General features: G+C 41.1%; 1 protein-coding gene across 1 annotated transcript; it reads left to right on the top strand.

The window, feature by feature from the left end:
• The first annotated feature begins 840 nt into the window (after nucleotides 1–840).
• On the top strand, nucleotides 841–20,787 carry LOC137309684 (TRAF family member-associated NF-kappa-B activator-like). The gene is made up of 4 exons (XM_067977751.1): nucleotides 841–1,018; nucleotides 5,498–5,574; nucleotides 17,117–17,235; nucleotides 20,165–20,787. The coding sequence occupies exons 2-4, from the start codon at nucleotides 5,510–5,512 to the stop codon at nucleotides 20,770–20,772; spliced, it is 792 nt and encodes a 263-aa protein (XP_067833852.1). The 5' UTR covers nucleotides 841–1,018; nucleotides 5,498–5,509; the 3' UTR covers nucleotides 20,773–20,787.
• Nucleotides 20,788–23,246: the final 2,459 nt, after the last annotated feature.

The raw sequence follows: 23,246 nt of genomic DNA, 5'->3' as shown, positions 1-23,246 counted from the left end.
ACCTCATTATTATACAGTGCCTCGTGGGTCCGAGTTACTACCAGACCATTCTTGGGGCCTGGGCTTCTGTGGAGGGCACAATATTTTGGTTGCCCTCCGTTGATGGGTCATCGCTATGAACATTACTAGCCCTCCCCTATCGTCATATTTGTTAAAGATGGTGCCACAGCTAAACTGTCCCTCATGTCTTTTATTAAATGCTGGCCAATTTAAATCATTTTCTACACTATCCTGCCTTAAATAGGGCACCTCTATTGGTGACTGTAAAGTTAATGCTGGTCTAAATCCTGTAACTTGACAATATAGAGGCAGAAGACGTACGGAGCAGGGAAAATGTCTGGTCTCCAGTTAACATCTGGATATCAGTTTATAGTGACAATGGCAGACGCTGAACTCGTGCCATCCAATCCCCAATTTCATCACGTGTCCTCTGAATTTGGCCAAACTGTTGAAGTTGGCTGTTTTTAAAAACTCAACAGATTCACAGGGATCTACACAAATTCCAGTTCTATTCCTTTGTGACAAATCCAATTATGCCCATGTGCTAAGATTTTCACGTTGCGTTGACACCAGTTGCAAATACAATAATAAAGCACCAGTAACGAGTCATCTATTCAATAGTGCTTCCTTTTGAGACACACCTAAGGTGGTACGTCAATAAATAGAATTGGATTCAGTGTTGTGCTCAGCTTATAAAATTGAGTTTGGTCAAGGGATGGCTTTAGCATATTTTTGAGCCTACCATAAATCTGCTGAATATACTTTGTGCTTGATTATTTTGGGTAATACATCCTAATACAACAGTGGTACAGGTTTTTGTTACTCTTAATCTCTATACTTTCAGGAACAGTTAGCAGCTGAAAACAGTAGGTTAAAAGAACAGATAAAGGATTATCAGCAAAAACAAAAGGATCTTAAAAGATGCATTGAAGAAAAAGACCATCAACTGAGACAGCACAGAAATGAATTAAAGGAACAGGCTAACTTCCCAAGACATGGTGAACAGTGCAACTTAAAGGTAAGTCGCAAAGATGAGAGAATGATAGCACTTTCAACAAAAATCTTCAGAACGGGCACCAGTTGACAGAGCATAAATGGGAAGCACAGATTTTTTTTTCTCTTACTGGCCACTTTAACTGTTTTTTGTTCTTGAAGTGATGACTGAAAATGGCCCCACATCCAGTCAGAAGGGGCACCAGTGAAGTTGTAGAATGGATTTTTTTGCATGCCAAAATTCAGCTCTTGCTTCATTGGTAAGAGGCACTACTTTTTTTTAAAAACAGTTGTTGACTGATCTGTTTATTTCTGGCATTTTCTGTTTTAATTTCTTAATGGGGCCAGTGTGTGACCTACTGTGCTTGCTGTAAATACAAGAAATAACATGACCTGTTTTCCTACTGCATTGCCTAATGTGGTTTTTGGTACTTTTGAAGTGCAGTACAGCAGCAGATGTGGCCTAATAAAGTTTTCCTGGTGCCGTATTTCTGGTGTTTATTTTTCACTATTTCCAGTGCTTTTTTGACACTTTTAAGTGTTTAGTATATTGGTACTGTCAGTTGTCTTAAATTTTTTATAAACTGGAAATCGGAATAAAAATGAGACTTTTGAGTAACAAGTTGCATTTATAAAAGTGCCTTTAACGTAGTAAAATGTCCCAAAGCGCTTCACAGGAGTGTTATCAAACAAAATTTGACAACAAGCCACATAAGGAGATATTCGGACAGGCTTAGTTACAGAGGAAGGTTTTAAGGAGCAGCTCAAAGGAGGAGAGAATGTTGGAGAGGCAGTGAGGTTTAAGAAGGGAATTCCAGAGCTTAGGGCCTGGGCAGCTGAAGGCATGGCCGCCAATAGTGGAATGATTAAAATCGGGGATGTGCAAGAGGCCAGAATAGGGAGGAGCAAGGCCATGGAGGGATTTTAAAATAAAGATGAGAATTTTAAAATCGAGGCGTTCCCAGACCGGGAAATAATGCAGATCAGCGAGCACAGTGGTGACGAGTCAACAGTACTTGGTGCGAGTTAGGATGCGGGCAACAGAGTTTTGGATGTGCTCAAGCTTATGGAGGGTGGAAGTTGGGAGGCTGGCCAGGAGAGCATTGGAATGGTCAAGCCTAGAGGTAACAAAGGCATGGATGAGGGTTTCAGCAGCAGGTGAGCTGAGGCGGGGCGGAGACGGGTGATATTACGGAGGTGGAAGTAGGCGGTCTTGGTGATGTAGGGGGATATGTGGTTGGAAGCTCATCTTGGTCAAATCGGATGCCAAGCTAAAGGAATGAGTCTTCATAGTAATGTTACTGCATGCCATGGGCAATGGGTATGACAGACCCGAGGTCTATCCAGTTTTAAGATCTTAAGAATATGTTTTTTTTGTAGGAATGTTAGTACTGTACTGTATCAACTTAAAAATGGTTTTCTGTGACAGCTAGCTGACAGCAGCCTATCTAAGTAGGTTGGAGCAAATTCGCATCCCTGGCTAGTATGCAGCTGCCACTTCTGTACATGCAGATTGCTTTGCAAGTGTAGCAGACAACAAACATTGAGCCGAATCCTGCTGGAAAAATAACAGCGTGCTGATGAAGCACAGCGTTATTAATGCGCAAGTCGGCCAGCAAGTTCAGAGGATGAAAAGATACGGCGTGAGTTTCAAAACTCCAGAACTTGCTGGTTGATTTACGCCGCTCCGCCGTTTGCTTTGAACAAACGACATCTCGCACTAGAGGTCAAGTCTAGAAGTAACAAAGGCATGGATGAGGGTTTCAGCAGCAGATGAGCTGAGGCAGGGGCAGAGATGCGCGATGTAATGGAGGTGGAAGCAGGCAGTCTTGCTGATGGAGTGGATATGCAGTCGAAAGCTTATCTCAGGGTCAAATACGATGCTAAGATTATGAACGGTCTGGTTCAGCCTCTGACAGTGGGTAAGGAGAGGGATGGAGTCGGTGGCTACGGAACAGAGTTTGTGGCGGGGACCGAAGATAATAGCTTCGGTCTTCCCAATATTTAGCTGGGTGTCGGACATCAGTGTGACGCATCTGAGACAGTGGAGGGGTCGAGGGAGGTGGTGGTTAGTTGGAGCTGGGTGTCATCAACATGCATGTGGAAGCTGACGTGTTTTTGGATTATGTCGTCCAGAAGCAGCATTTAGATGAGAAATAAGAGGGGTCCAAGGATAGATCCTTGGGGAATCTCCAGAGGTAACTGAGCGGGAAGAGAAGCCATTGCAGGTGATTCTCTGGCTATGACTGGATAGATAAGAAGGGAATCAGGTGAGCGCAGTCCCCCCACTCAGCTGGACGATGGAGGAGAGGCATTGGAGGGGGATGGTGTAGTCAACTGTATCAAAGGCTGCAGACAGGTGTAGAAGAATGGTCATAACACATTGGATGTCATTTGTGACTTTGATAAGGGCCATTTCAGTGGCAATTTAATGGCCGTGTTTGCTGGCAACGATGTTTCATCTAGTGTCGAACTGCACTGACAACGCAGGGAAGTGGGAGGTGTAATTGGACCCCATTTACCCAGTGAGCGGCACAATAATGGAAGTGACGTCATCAGGTTTACTGCGGCAAGTGATGTCTTCGGACCAACCAGAAGTTTCCATACAGTGTCCTTATTCATTCCAAAAAGAAAAATAGTTTGTGTTTCTCTCTCCCTATAACTGTGTCTGCTTGACTTATAATTTCTCATTCTTTTTCTCTGATTCTGTTTATCTGCCTTGTGCTCTCTCTCTCAACTTCTTGCCTTCTGTCTCATCTGTTTTAGACTTTTATTTCTCTCACCCCTCCGCGGAGTCTCTTATCTCCTCATCTTGTTTTAAATGTCTCCCACCGTCTGTGTATTCCTTTCACACATTTTTCTTTATCTTTCTCTCTGTCTTCTACTTTGGCTTTTAGTGCACTTAATTTCTCTTTCTCTCCATATGTCTGTTGCTCTTTTTGTTTGTGTCTTACACTTTCTTGTTCCAGAGAGGTAGACTTAATGGTCCACAGAAATTACATTTTCTCTTGGATACAAAACCACGGCTCTCCTGTCAGCCATCAGCATATTCCTGAAATTCCCTTTGTAAGAGTTAAACCGCCACAGAAACATTACAAATGGGCGGTCAAACGGCCATCTCTCAATCTCACTGGGTTGGTCTCTTTTAAAATTTCTTCTTGGAAAGTTGAGAGGTGAGTTCCTAAGAGATTGGCAGAGATCTAATGCCCATCCCAATCCTTTCCCAGTCCCAGTCCTGGAGCTGAGACCTCCAAGGGAGCTCGCAATACAATATGTGTCTCCCACCGGTGTGTACTGATAAGAGAAGCTGGGGTTAGGATTGCAAGGGGGTCATGGATTGGGGCTAGTGAGGAGCTTAGGGCAGGAAGAAGTGGGGGTTAGGAGAGTGCTGGTGGAGAGGCTGGGAAGGGTCAAGACCTAGGAAGGAGGGCTTGGGTGTCTTTGGAGAGCGTGAAGTCTGGTAGCACACTGTACCTGGGTCTGGGAGCACATAATGGAGGCTGGGATCATTTAGAAGGAAACCAGGGATGCGCTGGAATGAGGGGATGCCAGGAAATACTTGGGGTGAGTGTACTTTGTCCTGCCTACCTGGAGCAAATAGGCCTCTGGCACTTGGGCAGGTGGACCTAATAGAGTCCTAGGATGTGGGCATGGTCGCAACAAACAAGCACTGAATCTTGCACCTGATTAGCAGTATTCGAGAGCATGGATTTAATGGTCATGTGGTACCCTCCGATAAATCAGATTTCAGAAACTGGACCTACAGGGAATGAGAAGGAGTCTTACAATTTTTAAAATTTCTATAGCTTAATCTAAGTGCAGAGTTGCCAGAAATTATTTCCAAAATATTAAATCGGGGGTGTAGAAACTATATAGTCTGTGCACCGCATGCAGCGTCTGAGCCCTTGCAATCCAGCCTGCAAAGTCCAAGCAACTTAACCCTATTAGCACTTATATTTCTTATCTGCTAGTTTCTCCTGTCTGAATTTTGTGGGCCTGGAGGTTTGGAGAGTCAGTCTTAACACTGTTGCCTCATTGGTGGATAATTTGTACATTAAAACTCCAAGATCAGTTGCTATCAGCAACCTGAGGTATATACAAATTAATAGGAATGTGGATTTGAGCTTTACATGTGCCCTACATGTGCAATGCTTCATGTACACATCTAAGTGCTGCACACAGACAAAAAGACTTGATTACTCTGGTGTTCGATTAATACTTGTAGTGTGACACAATTTCAGCAGATGGTGCTCACTGATCACGTACATGCTCAGTCAATTGGAATTGGCAGTTCCAGCCTTGCTGCATACATTGCATTTGCTGTTATTTTCACCATAAACTATTTAAAATATGTGCTATTAATGAGAATGTGTATACCTTGCAACTGAGCTGTGTTCTCTCAGTAGTAATGTGGTTTGCTCTGTTTCTTTATGTTTTAAACATAGTTGTGTATACCTCCAAAGCAAAATCTTGTCACTCCCTTTAAAACTGTTTATATTTCAAGGTGAACTTGAAGATGGCTGAATCATCATCAAAGAAGGTTGTTCCTTTGGCAGGGACTGATCATCATCCTCTATACAAGTATGATTCTTTTCCCCTCATTTAATGGAAAGTTGTTTTATACAAATAATTTACTTTGGTAACCTAAACCCTCATAACTAATAAAGACTACTACAGTAGGAAAACCAGAATTATTTTCTTCATATATTCTACACTTGCTAATGAAAACCTTTGCAACAAATATTTTAGTTATGTTGATCAAATGTAGCAACATTCAAGAAGCTGGGTTTTATGAAGACTCCATGTTTCCAAAATGAATGGTATTCTTTGAAGTTGCAAATGAATGCCTTATTTGCTGAATCTCACATAAATAACACCAATATATATGACCGGGTGATTATTGTGAAAGAGATTAATAGCAATTAAAAGGATCTGGCCAGATGAAGTAGATGGGCTATGAATGGCAGATATATTTTAATACACCTTGGTGAGAATTGGGTGAATCCACTAAATGGAGTGACTTGCTAAACAGAGTCACTACGGGAATTTGGTGAGAGTGGGAATGAGGTGCAGAGGGGGAAGGAGGTGCTAAGTAATTCAAAACAAGGGGAAACAGTAAATATATAAATAAATAATCAGTAATTAATTAGATCTAAAGGTAAAATTAAAATTCTCTAAATAGAGGATACCACCATTAAAGGGATCCTGATTGTATTAAATAAAAATCTGGTACACAAATAATAGAGGAGTTAAGGGGATACTAAAATAAAGAAGTTAATAAACAAAAAAAGGACTAATTAGTTACAAATTAATCTGAAATCAAGCTAAATCCATCTACTAAATATAATTTAGATCTCAAGTAATTGTATTATATCTAGAATTAAATTACCATAAATAAACTAGAAATGGCAGTGCAGGCTTTATGTCGGGACTGTGATTTTTGGGAGTTTGTGGACAGTGAGGCTGTCCAGGATTGCCACATCTGCAGGAAATGTCTCTGGCTTGAGACACTCCAGCTCTGAGTTCTTGAGCTGGACTGAGTTAAAGATGCTCCAACACATAAGGGAGGGGGAGAAATTTTTGGATAGTTTTCTCCAGAGTTCAGTCACACTTCAGAGGAAAGCACAGGCACAGGGAGGGGAAGAGTGTGAATGTTAGCTTGTGGGGTAAAGGGAACCGAGGGGAGGTAGAGAAGGAGGTCCCGCAGACACTGGTCCTATCTAACAGGTACCGTGTACTTGCTACCTGTGAGGGTAAGGATGTAAGCTGCAGGGTGAGCAGCCAGAAGGCGAATCATGGCACTGTGGAGCAGGAAAAGCAGTCCAAGGGGGGAGGAGTAGACTAAAAAGGTTGTAATTATAGGTGATTCTATAATTAGGGGGATAGATAGCATCCTCTGCAGTCATGACTGAGAGTCCAGGAGGGTCTGCTGCCTACATAGTGCAAGGGTAAAGGACATCTCTGAGCAACTGGAGAGGAACTTGGAAAAGGATAGGAAAGCTCCAGTTGTCGTGGTCTGTGTTGGGACCAATGACATCGGGATGAAGAGGGAGGAAGTCCTGCTAAGAGAATATCAGAAGTTAGGAACTAAATTATAAAAAATAAATTGGACCTCACAGGTGGTAATCTCGGGATTACTACCCGAACCATGTGCTCACTGGCTTAGGGATAAACAGATCAGGACGGTAAATGTGTGGCTGCAGACTGGTGTAGGAAGGAGGAGTTCAACTTCATGAGACACTGGCACCAGTACTGGGACTAGAAGGAGCTATACTGCTGGGACGGGCTCCACCTGAATTGGACCAGTGTCCTAGTGGAAAGGGTAAATAGGGCTGTGGATAGGACTTTAAACTAGTAAGAAGCAGGGAGGGTCTGGTAAAAGTAACATAAATCTGAAGATGAAAGGAATAGGAGATGAGAGTCAAGGTCAGACCAAGGTAAGGAATAAGGATAACATAAATGGTCAGGGAACAAATACAGTTATAGAACACAAGTACAAAATGACTTAAAAATAAAGTGAGGGGAACAATTATTAAAAAGAAATGAATTGACCGTACAGTAATGTGCACAGCATCTGAACAAAACGGGGGAAATGGAGGTAATAATTCATAGCAAGGAGCCAGATGTAGGAGGGATAACTAAAGCATGGCTACATAAAGAATAGGATTGGCAGTTAAATATTGTAGGATATAACGTATTTAGAAAGGATAGGGAAGGAAGAAGGGAGGGTGGGGTAGCTGTACTAATTAGAGACAACATAATGGCAATAGAAAAAAGGGACATAAGTAACATTAAGATAGAAACCGATTCCAAATGGATTGAGACAAAGAATAAGAAGCGATTGATCACGTTAATAGGTATATTCTACAGACCACCTAATCGTGGAAGGGAAGTGGAGGTAGAAATATGTAGGCAAATCTATGAAATGAGTGAAAAACTTTGAAAAAGAATCATGGGAGATTTCAACTACCCACAAATAAACTGGCAAGGAGAGGTAGGGAAAGGGCAATAGAGTTTTCACAGTGTGTACAGGACTCCTTTTCATACCCAGTATGTGAGAAGCCAAACAGAGAGGAATCATTGCTGGATCTAGTAATGGGAAATGAAACAGAGCAGATAAGAGAAGTAAATGTAGGGGAACATCTAGGCAATAGCGATCATAACATAATATGGTTTAAAATAATGATTGAGAAAGACATAAGTAATACAAAGACCAAAGTAATAGTTTGGAGAGAAGCTAATTTTGAGGGGATGAGAATGGAACTAGGGCAGGTAAACTGGAAAAAAATTTTGAAAGATAGAACAGCAATGGGAAATATTTAAAACTGTGATCAGTAGAGTTCAGGAGAAATATTACTTTTTTTTAAAAAAAGCAAGAACAAACTAGCCAATAATGGAATACCTCAGATGATTAAAAAGGTAACATTAATACTAAAGAAAAAGGCATAGACTAAGTACATAGACAACAAAGGGGATGATGACAAAAGGGAATACAAAGAAGTTAGGAAAGAAGTAAAAAAAAAACAATTCTGAAAGCAAAGAGGAACTATGAAATTAAATTATCAAAGAATATAAAAAGAAATCGTAAAGTATTCTACAGACATGTAAATAACAAGAAAAATCAGGATAAGGATAGGTCCACCAGGGGATGCATGAGAGAAACTCACAGGAAATGACAGTAAAATGACAGAAATACTGAATAGTTATTTCATAAAATGGTCTCCTTCTGTGCTGTAACCATTCAGACTTTTGAGCTCATGCCGGTTTTTTGTAAGAGCAATCCAGTTAGTCCCATTCCCCCAGTCTTTCCCCGTACCCCTGCAATTTTTTTCCCTTCAAGTATTTATCAAATTCCTTTTTGAAAGCCACGATTGAATCTGCTTCCACCACCCTTTCAGGCAGCACATTCCAGATCATAACTACTTGCTGCATAAAAAAGTTTTTCCTTAAGCCACCTTTGGTTCTTTTGCCAGTCACCTTAAATCTGTGTCCTCTGGTTCTCGACCCTTCCGCCAATAGGACCAGTTTCTCTTTATTTATTTTATCTAAACCCTTCATGATTTTGAACACTTCGATCAAATCTCCTCTTCACCTTTTCTGCTCTAAGGAGAACAACCCCAGCTTCTCCAGTCTATCCACGTAACTGAAGTCCCTCATCCCTGGAACCATTCTAGTAAACCTCTTTTGCACCCTCACTAAGGCCTTCACATCTTTCCTAAAGTGCGGTGCCCAGAATTGGACACAATACTCCAGTTGTGGCCAAACCAGTATTTTATAAAGAATCAACATAACTTCCTTGCTTATGTACTCTATGCCTCTATTTATAAAGCCAAGGATCCCCTATGCTTTTTTAACTGCTTTCTCAACCTGTCCTGCCACCTTCAAAGATTTGTGCACATATACCCCCAGGTCTCTCTGTTCCTGCACCCCCTTTAGAATTGTACCATTTAGTTTATATTGCCTCTCCTCGTTCTTCTTGCCAAAATGTACCACTTCGCACTTCTCTGCATTAAATTTTATCTGCCATGCTTCCGGCCATTCCACCAGCCTGTCTGTCCTCTTGAAATCTATCACTATCCTTTTCACTGTTTACTAGACTTCCAAGTTTTGTGTCATCTGCAAATTTTGAAATTGTGCCCTGTATATCCAAGTCCAAGTCATTAATATATATCAAACAAAGCAGTGGTCCTAGTACTGACCCCTGGGAACACCACTGTATACCTTCCTCTGTTCCGAAAAACAACTGTTCACCACTACTCTCTGCTTTCTGACTGCTAGCTAATTTCTTATCCATGCTGCCACTGCCCTTTTTATTCCACGGGCTTCAATTTTGCTGACAAGCCTATTCTGTGGCACTTTATCAAATACCTTTTTGAAGTCCGTATACACCACATCAACCACATTGCCCTCATCAATCCTCTCTGTTACCTCATCAAAAAACTTAATCGTTAGTTAAACACGATTTGCCTTTAACAAATCCGTGCTGGCTTTCCTTTATTAATCCACACTTATCCAAGTGACACTTAATTTTGTCCCGGATTATCGTTTCTAAAAGCTTCCCCACCACCAAGGTTAAACTGACTGGCCTGTAGTTGCCGGGTTTAATCCTTGCACCCTTGTTTGAACAAGGGTGTAACATTTGCAATTCTCCAGTCCTCTGGCACCACCCACCGTATGTGAGGAGGATTAGAAAATTATGGCCAGCCCCTCTGCAATTTCCACCCTTACTTCTCTCAGCAACGGAGGATGTATCCCATCCAGACCTGGTGACTTATCTACTTTAAGTACAGCCAGCCTTTCTAGTACCTCCTCTTTATCAATTTTTAACCCATCCAATATCTCAACTACCTCCTCTTTTACTGTGACTTTGGCAACATCATCTTCCTTGGTAAAGACATATGCAAAGTACTCATTTAATACCTCAGCCATGCCTTCTGCCTCCATGCGTAGATCTTTTTGGTCCCTAATCGGCCCCACCCCTCCTCTTACGACGCATTTATTATTTATATGCCTATAGAAGACTCTTGGATTCCCTTTTATGTTAGCTGCCAGTCTATTCTCATACTCTCTCTTTGCCCCTCTTATTTCCTTTTTCACTTCTCCTCTGTACTTTCCATATTCAGCCTGGTTCTCACTTGTATTATCAACCTGACCTCTGTCATATGCCCCCTTTTTCTGCTTCATCTTACACTCTATCTCTTTTGTCATCCAGAGAGCTCTGGCTTTGGTTGCCCTACCTTTTCCCCCTCATGGGAATGTACCTAGACTGTTCCCGAACCATCTCCTCTTTAAGGGCCGCCCATTCTTCAATTACAGTTTTGCCTGCCAATCTTTGATTCCAATTTATCTGGGCCAGATCTGTTCTCAACCCACTGAAATTGGCCCTCCTCCAATTAAATATTTTTACTCTAGATTGCTCCTTGTCCTTTTCCATAACTAATCTAAACCTTTTAATACTATGATCACTGTTCCCTAAATGTTCCCCCACTGCCACTTGCTCCACTTGACCCATCTCATTCCTCAGAACCAGAACCAGTAATGCCTCCTTCCTCGTTGGGCTGGAAACACACTGATCAAGAAAGCTCTCCTGAACATACTTCAAAAATTCCTCCCCCTCTTTGCCATTTACACTATTACTATCCAAGTCTATATTAGGATAGTTGAAGTCCTCCATTATTGTTACTCTATAGTTCTTGCACCTCTCTGTAATTTGCTGCTCTATATCCTTCCCATTAATTGGTGGCCTATAGAATACGCCCAGTAGTGTAATGGCACCTCTATTGTTTCTTAACTTGAACCAGATAGATTCTGTCCTTGACCCCTCAAGGATATCCCCTCTCTCCAGCACTGCAATATGCTCCTTAATCAATACTGCTGCCCCCCCCCCACCTCTTTTCTTTCCTTCCCTATCTTTCCTGAAAAACCTTATATCCAGGAATATTTAGTATCCAATCTTGCCCTTTTTTGAGCCAGGTCTCCGTTATCGCCACTACATCATATTCCCACGTGGCTGTTTGCACCTGCAGCTCACAACCTTATTTACCATGCTTCAGGTATTTACACACATGCACTCTAAACCTATGTTATACCTTCTCATATTCTCTTAGTCTGATCCCACCTAATACTGAACTATTTCTTACTCTGACGCTATCCATCTCTCCCAATCCTTTATGTACCTTGTTTCTCCTTTCTAATGCTACATCCTGGTGCCCATCCCCCTGCCAAATTAGTTGAAACCCTCCCCCACAGCACTTGTGAACCTCCCCGTGAGGACATTGGTCCCAGCTCTGTTGAGGTGCAATCCGTCCATCTTGAATAAGTCCCTCCTGCCCTACAACAGGTCCCAATGTCCCAAGAATCTGAAGCCCTCCCTCTTGCACCATGTCTCTCATTACGCATTAACCTGCCTTATCTTTCTATTTCTATACTCACTAGCGCGTGTCACTGGGAGTAATCTCCACAGATTACTACCTTTAAGGTCCTGCTTTTTAACTTTGTCCCTAGCTCCTGAAAATGTAGCCGCAGGTCCTCATGCCTTTTCTTTCCTATGTCATTGGTACCCACGTGGACCACAGCTTCTGGCTGGTCCCCTGCCCCCTGCAGAATATTCTGCATCTCTCTGTGATGTCCTTTACCCTGGCACCAGGGAGGCAACACACCATGCGGGACTTGCGCCGACGGTCACAGAGATGCTTGTCTGTCCCCCTGACTATTGAATCCCCTATGACTACTGCATTTTTACACTTCACTGTACCCCCCTCCCCCCGTGCAGTCTTTTGCCCCATGATGCCATGCTCAGGACTGCACTCCTTTGAGGTGTCGTCACCCTCACTGGCATTCAATGCTGAATTGAGAGTGCCACACACCCAAAAGATTCCTGCACGGCCTGCTTCTTCGTACCCTTTCAGATGGCCACCCCACTTGCTATCCTGAACTGCAGGGTGACCTCCTCCTGGAACATACAATCCAGGAAACCTTCAACCTCCCTTATGCTCTGCAGTAACTCCAGCTGCCCCTCACGCTCAGAAACCCTCAGCTTAAGCTCAAGCAACTGGAGGCATTTCCTGCATATGTGACCCTCCAGGACACATGAAGCGTCCTGACGTTCCCACATGGTGCAGGAATTGCAGACAATGCCTGTCCATTATATTTCGAATCCATTTTTTTTCTAAACTCCCTTTAGATACTCTATTATTAATTTAATTAAGGTAAATTATGCCAATTAACCTACCCATTTATTCCGGATCTCTCCGAGCTTCTCCTCTCTGTTCACTGCCCTTTCCCCTTTACACCCAATTCCCCCTCTCTCCAAATTCTCACGTGCCCATTCCGTTTGCATTGCGCTGTATGCTTCAGCCCCCACCCCCCTTATTTACCAGGGAGACTAACAAGGTGGGCATGACATTACAAGAAGAGATCAAAAAAGATATGAAGACATTTAAGATAGAAAGGGGGGAGATAATTGATAAACTAATCAAACTTAGAGAGGATAAAACCCCTGATCCGGATGGATTGCATCCGCACATATTAAAAGAAGTTAGAGAAGAGATAGCAGAGGCACTATTACGTATAGATAAAAATTCATTAGAAAAAGGAATAATGTCAGAGGACTGGCGGACAGCTAATGTGATTCCTATATTTAAAAAAGGGAGATAGAACAAGTCCATTGAACTATAGATCAATTAGCTTAACGCCGGTGGTAGGAAATATTATGGAATCCTTACTCAAGGGTGTAATAGAAAGACATCTAGAAACCAAAAATATAATAAAGAATAGTCAGCATAGATTTCAAAAGGAAAGGTCATGCTTGATCAACCTTATTAAATTCTTTTGAAGAAGTAACAGAAAGAGTAGACAAGGGTAATGCAGTAGATGTAATATATCTGGATTTTTCAAAAGGTCTTCGATTAAGACACCGCATAGTAGACTCATTACTAAGGTCAGAGCTTGTGGAGCCAGGACAAGTAGCAGAATGGATAACAAGCTGGCAACTAAACAGAAAACAGAGTAGGGGTTAAAGGTAGTTACTCAGACTAGCAAAGGGTGGGAAGTGGTGTTCCACAAGGATCGGTGCTGGGACCACTGTTGTTCACCATTTACATAAACGATTTGGACTCTGGAATCGGAAGTACAATTTCAAAATTTGCGGATGACACCAAATCGGGGGTTATAGTTAATACTGAGGACTGTGACAAAATACAGGAAGACATTAATAAACTTGCAGAATGGGTGTGTGATTGGCAAATGATTTTCGAGAGAGATAAGTGTGAGGTATTATTTTGGTAGGAAGAATAAGGGGGCCACATACTGCTTGAATAATAGACTTAATGGGGTAGAGGAGCAGAAAGTATCTGGGGGTACTGATACACAAATCTCTCAAAGTAGCGACAGAGGTTAATAGGGCTATTTAAAAAAGCAAATCAAGCACTGGGGTTCATTTTTGGTGGGATCGAACTGAAAAGCAGAGAAGTAATGTTAAACCTTGGTTAGAACACACTTGGAGTACTGTGAACAGTTCTGGTCTCCATATTATAAAGAGGATATAGGGGCATTGGAGAAGGTGCAAAACAGATTCACAAGGATGATACCAGAACTGACAGGATATACTTTCAGGAAAGGCTGAACAGGCTGGGGGTCTTTTCTGTAGAAAAGAGAAGGCTGAGGGGTGACCTGATAGAGGTTTTTAAGATAATGAAAGGGTTTGATAGGGGTAGACATAGAGAAAACGTTTCTACTTCTGGGGATGTCCAAAACTAGAGGTCATAAATATAAGATAGTCGCTAATAAATCCAATAGGGAATTCAGGTGAAACTTGTTTACCCAAAGAGTGGTAAGAATGTGGAACGTGCTACCACAAGGAGTAGTTGAGGCAAATAGCATAGATGCATTTAAGGGGAAGCTAAAAAATCACGAGGGAGAAATGGATAGAAGGGTATGCTGATACGGTTAGAGGATGTAGGGAGGGAGGAGGCTCGTGTTGAGCATAAACGCCAGTGTAGACCAGATGGGCCGAATGGCCTGATTCTGTACTCTATAATCAATGTAACTCGATGTAATTGGATAAGTTTAACCTGCATAGTAATCTGGAAACTCGCAAAAGGTGACCAATAGCTTCAAAACAGCTGACAACTGATTAAACAGCCCTGAATGTAATTACTACAGCATAAATTTGTCATAGCTTAACTTGTAGGTATAACCAGCATTCCATCACTTGTATAGCAGAAGATTGTGGCAATAATTGCAGGGATTTTTTTGTATTTTGGAGAAATTGTGGGATATATGTACTTTATTGCTAAATCTGATAAATTGTTTTAAAATTGTTTGTTTGGTTATCACAATGACATAGAAGCACTCGTGCCCCTCCTCCTCAGGTCATGCTGGCATTCTCCTTCCCTTCTTCCGGTTCACAGACACTCTTTTGCCCCATCTCCCCACCCACATTTCACCCTTTCTTTTAAAAAGAATGAAAGCAAATGACTTAATGAGCCTTTAATTAATTAGGACTCCTAGCATACTTTCTTTCCAGCTGCTTATCTACTGAACACTAAACCGAAAAACTCAATTCTGATCCTCGAGTAGTCATGTTTGCTTGTTACTTTTATTTATGTTAACTTGCTCACAAAGATATGGAGGAGCAAGGTCATGAAGGATTTAAACACTAGGATGAGAATTTTAAATCGGAGGTGCTGGTGGACCATGAGCCAATGTAGGTCAGCAAGGATAGGGGTGATGGGAGAGCAGGACTTGGTGCAGGATAGAATAAGGGCAGCAGTGTTTTAGATGAGCTGATGTTTATGGAGGGTGGAGATGGGAGGCTGGCCAGGAGAGTACTGGAATAATCGAGCCTGCAGGTGCCATTCTGGCTGCCATTTTTACTCTGACTCAGCTGAATACATATAGTTGTATAAGTAGCATTTATAAGATTATAAACCAATTAAAAATGCCCCTAAAATCCTGGAAGTTACGTATGCATTTCTTTTTATGGTATTCCTTATTTCTTATTCCTACACTACTATTTATTTCCAGAGTCTTCAGGCTTGGGAATCATTGCTCCTCCTTATCTGCAATTTGATTTCTTTTTCTGGCCTTTGTTCCCCCATGTCTTTGCTTTATAGTTGGGCCCAAACACAAATGAATTGCTCAGATCTGACTTTCAGTGCATACACATTTGGACTATTTTTTTGAAAAATCCCTTTTTTATTTTCATTACCTACCTGCTTTTCTGGTCTTGGGTTGTGTTCTTTCTCTGCTCCATATAGATTTTCCATTTCTCCTCCTCTTCTGCCACCAGCACAGTTGAAAATTGTTCCAACCTTCTCAACCCCCCATTCTTTCAATCTGTGAGCAGTGCCATGAGAGATAGAGTAGCTGTGTAAACAAATATGCAAAGTGTTTATTTAACACTCCAGTTGTAAGGAACGTCCTCTGCAGCAATTTTTTTGGATAAAAAAACATTACTGTATATCCGAATTGAATTCCCATGATGTTCTCATGTGTAAAAGGCACTCTCTTGCCCTAGAGAGCAGAAGGCCCCAGGTCTGTGTTTAGTAGTTGATCTCACGTGCAATAGTTTCTATGATGTTACAATTGGCCTCAGTACTCTTGGCTCGGGTGGCGAAAGAATTAACTAGGATTCTTGCTCCTCATCACTATCCAGTGACCCCTGGGAAGTTTGTGTGCATAGATGTAAGATGAGAAAAGGATTGGGCTTGCTATGATGCCCGCCACAGCTGAGGAGTCTACTGACACATACACGGGCTTAGACTTGACAAATGGTATCTCGGGTTAGGTATTTGCACCTTTCGAACTGTACCCCTGAAAGATGAGGGGAGGAAAAAATGAACTGAGTTTCTTGTGTATTATGTGTGTTATTGGAGGACATTTAATTCAGTTAACAGGTATTAATAAACCTTCAATGAATGCAGAGCAGATATGTTATAGATGGGTACAGGGGTGCCAGGATAGCGAAGCCAGCTTGCATTCCTGCCAGGGTTTTCAGTGAAGTACCTCTGAATTCCTACTGGCATGATACCAACCCCTGAAGCGGTGATTTTTTTTTTTGCCATGCTGGTATGAGTTTGAATTGGTAATTCAGCAGGATTTATAGTGCCAAACTAGTGCTGGATCATTGTAAATGCCAGATTAAATTGGACACAAACTTGGCAGTATAGACTGGTTATAAAACATTCGACTTCTGTGTTGAGGAATTAGTTCCAAAATGTGATATTCTCCCATGAAACTGATAACTAGTTCCAAAATATTGAAGGTTACCATACTACAATAAATGTCATTGCATCTATAACTAAAGGCTTGTTGGTATTCATACCTCCACAAAGAAATAAAGCCATTTATTCAGAATGTGGTTCTTATCACCACCTGGTGGCCTGCCTCCCAACCAGATGATCACAGGTTCAGGAAATGTGAAAAATTGGCAGTTGTCTACTTTGCTATAAGCGCACCTTCTGTCAGCTGATCGCGTAACAGCATTGATTGTGGTCACGGCCAAGTCTGAGACCTAGACCACCCCTCCTTTCTACTGAAGAAGGTTGTGTGGTGGCAAGTGATTTATGTGGGAAAATGAACATTAAACCTCTTTTCTGATGTACTAATACTTGTATTGCAGAGAGGGGTTGGAGTTTGCTTTTCAGCAGGTTTGTCAAGAATTTAAACAACTGTCTGCCTTAACCAAGAAACAAACAGAACTTCTGAGTAAATATAACTACAACAAAGAAGTAATAAGTGGTAAGTGAGTACTGTGCACATTTTTTTTTGCATTGTACTTCAATCATTTAGGGAATCAAATGGCATTTTTGTAAAAGTACAAAAATGTGTACATTATTTTTTTCACTGATTAGAATGTCATATCCTCTCATAGAATTCTTTTTGCTATCTAAGCTCTTTATTTTCTTTGTATTTTCACCATTGTTGAAACAACTACAGTTGTTTTTAAGGGATGGACAAAGATTTATTTAAGAAGCAAAAATCTGCAGACTTTCTGAACATTGTTGAAAATGACTGCTTGTTAATTTTGCCATACTGTCAGATTTTGTATATTTGTAATTCATGTCAGCTTATAGAAACATGCTGCTACTTCTGACTGTGTACAAATTTAAATCTCTTAAAATTCCAGGCATAAGTTTCAAATAAAGGTAACTTTTTTTTCCATTTTCAGAAATGTTAAATCAGAATGTAATTTATGGAAATCTTTCATGTATTCAAACTACTGTTGGAAATTTACCGATAGAATGTAGGGGGCACAATTAAGAAGTTTGCAGATGATACTAAAATTGGTCGTGTGGTTCATTGTGAGGAGGAAAGCTGTAGACTGCAGGAAGGTATCAATGGACTGGTCAGGTGGACAGAAAGTGGCAAATGGTATTCAATCCGGAGACGTGTGAGGTAATGCATTTGGGGAGGGCAAACAAGGCAAGGGAATACACAATAAATGGGAGGATACAGAGGTGTAGAGGAAAAGAGGGACCTTGGAGTGCATGTCCACAGATCCCTGAAGGTAGTAGGACAGGTAGATAAGGTGGTTAAGAAGGCATACAGTATACTTTCCTTTATTGGCTGAGGCATAGAATATAAGAGCAGGGAGGTAATGCTAGAACTGTACAAAATACTAGTTAGGCCACAGCTAGAGTACTGTGTACAGTTCTGGTCATCACATTACAGGAAAGATGTGATTGCACGAGAGAGGGTGCCGAGGAGATTTACGAGCATGTTGCCAGGACTGGAGAATTTTAGCTATGAGGAAAGATTGGATAGGCTGGGGTTGTTTTCTTTGGAACAGAGGAGGCTGAGGGGAGATTTAATTGAGGTGTATAAAATTATGAGGGGCCTAGATAGAATGGATAAGAAGGACCTATTTCCCTTAGCAGAGGGATCAATAACCAGGGGGCATAGATTTAAAGTAATTGGTAGTGGATTAGAGGGGAGTTGAGGAAAAATATTTTCACCCAGAGGGCAGTAGGGGTCTGGAACTCACTGCCAGGAAGGGTGGTAGAGGCAGAAACCCTCATCGCATTTAAAAGGTGCTTGGATGCGCACTTGAAGTGCGGTAACCTACAAATCTATGGACCAAGAGCTGGAAAGTAGGATTAGGATAGATGGCTCTTTTTTGGCTGGCACAGACACGATGGGCCGAATGGCTGCCTCCTGTGCCGTAAATTTCTATGATTCTATGAGTTCCAGAATCTGAGTTGTTATTGGGTATTCTGTTCCTTTCTAAATTTTATAATACCTAAGATGCAAGATCTGCCTTGACACCAGTGACATAATAATCACAGAAACTGGCAAAAAGGAATGTTTTTAGTATTGGATGTGCCAACAATAGAATGAATTGCAAACTTTAGTTTAAAGATTATAGATCTCCAGTGACTCTAAAATGGTAGGCAGATTATTGCAAGATTTTATCCCAATATCCCTGACTGACATGACGCTAACAACAATATTGATTTCACATCCTGAGCGCTCACCTTTTTAATAAAGGGGGGAGGGGGGTTGGTGTGTGTCCTACACCCTACAGTGTAAAATATTAAGGATATAACAGTTCAACTCTATATTTCAAGATACAGAGATGGGGTTAATATTTTCTCATTGTTTAATGGTTAGTGCAGATGGCTATTCATATTTTAGTCTCTAGAAAATTATTTTTTTTTTAAAAAAGGTATAATTCCCTCTCTTTTTCAATGAAGATATTTTCTGCTATCCCCTTTCTTTCCTCATGCTGTGCACCATTCTCATCCATGAGGATGGGCAGGCAACCTGCTCCAAGATCTTTACCAGTGCTGTTATGAATCTAGGAGGTATATATTTCTCCCTTTCTCTTCTAATTAGGCAGAAATTAGATACTTAGATACTAGATTTTCCCATCACTCTTATTTTAATGCAGGTGGTAAGCCATTCATCATAAAATAATGATTGGAAAATCAAGGTTTTAATGTTCGAGTTTCAAGTGTGAAGCGTTGTCCCACTGATCCATGCTGCTCTGTTGTTATAGCAGAAGGTTCCATCAGTGGTCAGCTGTCATTATAAGATGTGGATTGCTGTCCTTTCCAGCCATGGATGCTGGTACTGGAACTCCAAAGCAATTTTTTAAAAAAAAGTATTGGCCAGAATTTAAATGGCCTTTCAGGGATTGATGAAAACTATCATTTATTCTCACAAGTTAAAACAAATTTAAACTTTTTATTTAAACAAACTATATGGCACATTGATTCACATTGTAAGTACTCTATCGGACCAAATGCTGGAATATGGGATTAGAGTAGACAGGGCTTGATGGCCGGCGCGGACACGATGGGCCGAAGGGCTGTATAACTCTATGACTCTATTCTCTTCTGCCCCCAACCCTGTATAATGTGCTCTACCTATCTTGATCTTGCTGAAGGAACTCAATGCAAGTATTCTATTATTAGTGATGGACTTAATGGAACCAAACCTATTACCTATATTTATGATCTATCATATGCCTGGTAATGTGCTAAAGGGGAGATAGTGCACCAACGACTAGATAAATAGTTTGAACATTGCCCCTACTGTTTGATAGCAGAACTCTAAGACTGTTACATTCTAGCAAATTTTCTTGTTTTTATTCTCCAGATAATTTGTGATCCAATTATTGACAAAAAGACTTATTTGTTTTTGATTGGTTATTCTTCTGTTTTAGATATGCCTTTCTCAATGCCTATACAGTGTACTGATGAAGGAGAGCAAGAACAAGTGGAAGGACTTTTTGTTGGGAAGAAGAACAAAAGTATACTTAAGAGTCCAATTGGATCACAGGGGCACAGAACTTGTCCGAAACAACTTCCAGTTGTTGAGTCTCTGTCTGATCTAGATGTCAAATTCCCACCCTCAGACAATGTCTATGATTTCCTAAACAGCACACCAGAAAAACCAGGACCAAAACCTCCTTTTGAAGATCCTACTCGTAAAGTTGAAGATGTACTATTGAAAGATGACATCCAGGACTTTGAACATAAAAAGTGTAATAAGGAAGAATGCACTTCACTTGAAACATTTACTGAGGGACCAACTAATGAAACATTACAAAACCCTTCATGTGATGAGCAAGGAATGTGTACAAACATTAATAATACTTTCATGGGTGCCACAGTTGGTAAGAACCCATTTAGGAGTCCTTCGTTTCTTAAACCTTCAAATCCTTTTCTAAATGTTGAAAAACCTCATCAGATGGCTACATCAGCACCAACAGAGATAAGAGGACCACAACAGGTAAGTCAAAACATCCCAAAACCAGCACTTAGAATGTAATGGAAATACATTATTTATAGTTATTGAGCGATTTGAGTCCATACTTGCAATGTTATTGGGCCAGATTTTGCTGCCAAAATAATGGTGAGGCTAATGGCGCTTTGCATTATTTATGTATAAATGGTACAGCATCTTCAGGCGAGGAGCAGATGCACGGTTAAATGCCAATATTCAAAAATTGCTGTCCGTGTTGTGCCATTAGCTTTGCGAAAACGCCATTTTGCTGTCTGCCTCACCGTTGAAATGCATTGAATGTCGCGAAGTTGCTGTATTTGCACGGTAGATACCAAAACTCGCCACAGAAAGTTAAGTCACGTCATTTCATTGTAAGTACCCTTTTAACTCTGTGATAATTGTTAATTACCAATCAACCTCTCTGGCACTGAAAATTAACTTTTACAAGCGTGGAGTCTCATTCCTTCAAGTTTTAATTTTTGTTGGAGATTTTAAAAATATCAAATTTAATTTTTTTTTACTATTCCTTTCTTCTGTCTCTTCTCTAAGCCAACCCTTCTTTCCCTTTCTTTATTTCTCTTTCTGTATCTGATTTGACATTGAATTCACCCACTCTAATTTACACTTCCTTCTCAGTCCTTGCGCTGTTTATTTCTCAATTCTTCAATTTGATTGCTTAAGGAGATACTCAGTTGCTTGCCCTGTTCACTCAGGTCCCAGATGCCCTGTTTTGCTCACAGTGTTATCAGCTTGCACTTTCAGCAACTTATTGGACAAAACTGGTTTGAGCTGAAGGGTGCAGGGGCAAGTCTAACTAAAGGCAGACTCTGTTAGATACCCTGCAACAGTAAAATCTGGCCCATTGTGTTTGTCTAAGTCTCTTTATTTTTGGCCAGTCACTGAGCAAAGGGTTTTCATTATTATGCAAGACCTAATGATATGATTCTCATGAATAGATGTATTACAATATTAATCAACACTTAAAATTATTTTGGGTTTTATCCCCTTGGCCTATTAAAAAAAAATAACACTACTTCTGTCATTCAGTAAAACTATTAAGCATAGAACTATTACACATAAACTATCCATTACTGATTCAGATTGACATTGTCGCATGATATTTTATCTCCATATGGTTGGGGAGGGGGGAAATGGAGAAAATGGATTAATTGCCCCTTTTTGTTGCTGCTGCGGAAAACTAGCCAGGGTCCAGTCAGTGCCTGCATTCTCCAGGTCACAGATGTTTTTTGTTTTGGAAAGTTGGTAACTTTTTCATTTTTGGTATGATAGCTTATCAGCACCATGACAGGGTGATACAATTTTATTATGTGGCTGGATTCCCCAATGTATAGGGAGCTATAGATGGGACTCACTTTGCCTTGTGAGCACCTTCTATTAACCCATTGAATTTCCTGAAAAGAAAGGGATCCCACTCCCTCAAAGTCCAATTGGTATGTAACCAAGCAATGAATCTGTGCCAGTGCCTGCTTTGCTGGTAGCTGCCATGTATCATTCCAATCTGCCGGTTTGTTTTGAGGAAGACTTGCAGCTCGGTGTCTGGATAGCTCCTCAGCGACAAAAGTCACCCTTTGCTTCTCTGCTGTTGAATCCACTCTGAGTGGCTCTCTTTGCAGTTGAACATCGGTACAGTGAGGTAAATGCAGCCACACAAGTTGCCAGTGAGAGGAAAATTGGGATACTGAAAGTTTGCTTCAGGTTATTTGATTTGTCTGGAACGGCTCCCAAATGGGAATCTTGCATTATGGAGATTGCTTTGCAGTCATCACTGGAGGCCCCTGTGGAGAAGGCCTGCTGCTGTGGAAGAAGGATCTGGAGGTCAACATCGAGGAAGATATGGAATCTGCAAAATCATTAGTCCTGGCTGCCGGAGAAGTGCATTGCCAGATCACCAAGGAAACATTTTCCAGAGATTGATGTCACCCTTTTGCCTACACTTTCCACACTATGTCTTCCCACCATTCTGGACACTCGCACAGCAGATCTAAAAGAAAGACAGACTTGGATTTATATCGTGCCTTTCATGTCCTCAGGATGTTCGCAGCCAATTAATTACTTTTGAAGTGTAGTCACTGCTGTTTTGTAGTCGTCAACCCAATGCCAAATATCTCAATTAAGGCCTCGGAACACCTACACCACATTATCTCACCAGTACCACAGAAATCCAAGAACATGATAGAACACCAGAACCAGTTCTGAAAACAATACTGCTTTAATTGTTACACTCTATGTCCAATCCTAACTAAACCATGCTTCCCTTGGATGTCTTGACGTGCCTTCATATAATCCGTCCCAAATGTTACATCCGAGATCTCAGACCTTCTGGTTGATGGCCTCACTATTAAAAGGAGATGATTGCTCGACCAGTGGCTACCTTGGGTAGTGAATACCTTGATTAGCTTACTTAAGATGCCCACTAATGGAGCCAATAACATGAAGTAGAAAAAGTTGTGGTGTTCTACTAAACCACTTAGCCATATCTATTTGAAATGAGTAAAATC

Source organism: Heptranchias perlo, unplaced genomic scaffold (assembly GCF_035084215.1).
Source record: "Heptranchias perlo isolate sHepPer1 unplaced genomic scaffold, sHepPer1.hap1 HAP1_SCAFFOLD_1766, whole genome shotgun sequence".
Lineage (NCBI taxonomy): Eukaryota > Metazoa > Chordata > Chondrichthyes > Hexanchiformes > Hexanchidae > Heptranchias > Heptranchias perlo.
This window is presented reverse-complemented; position numbering and strand designations above follow the sequence as displayed.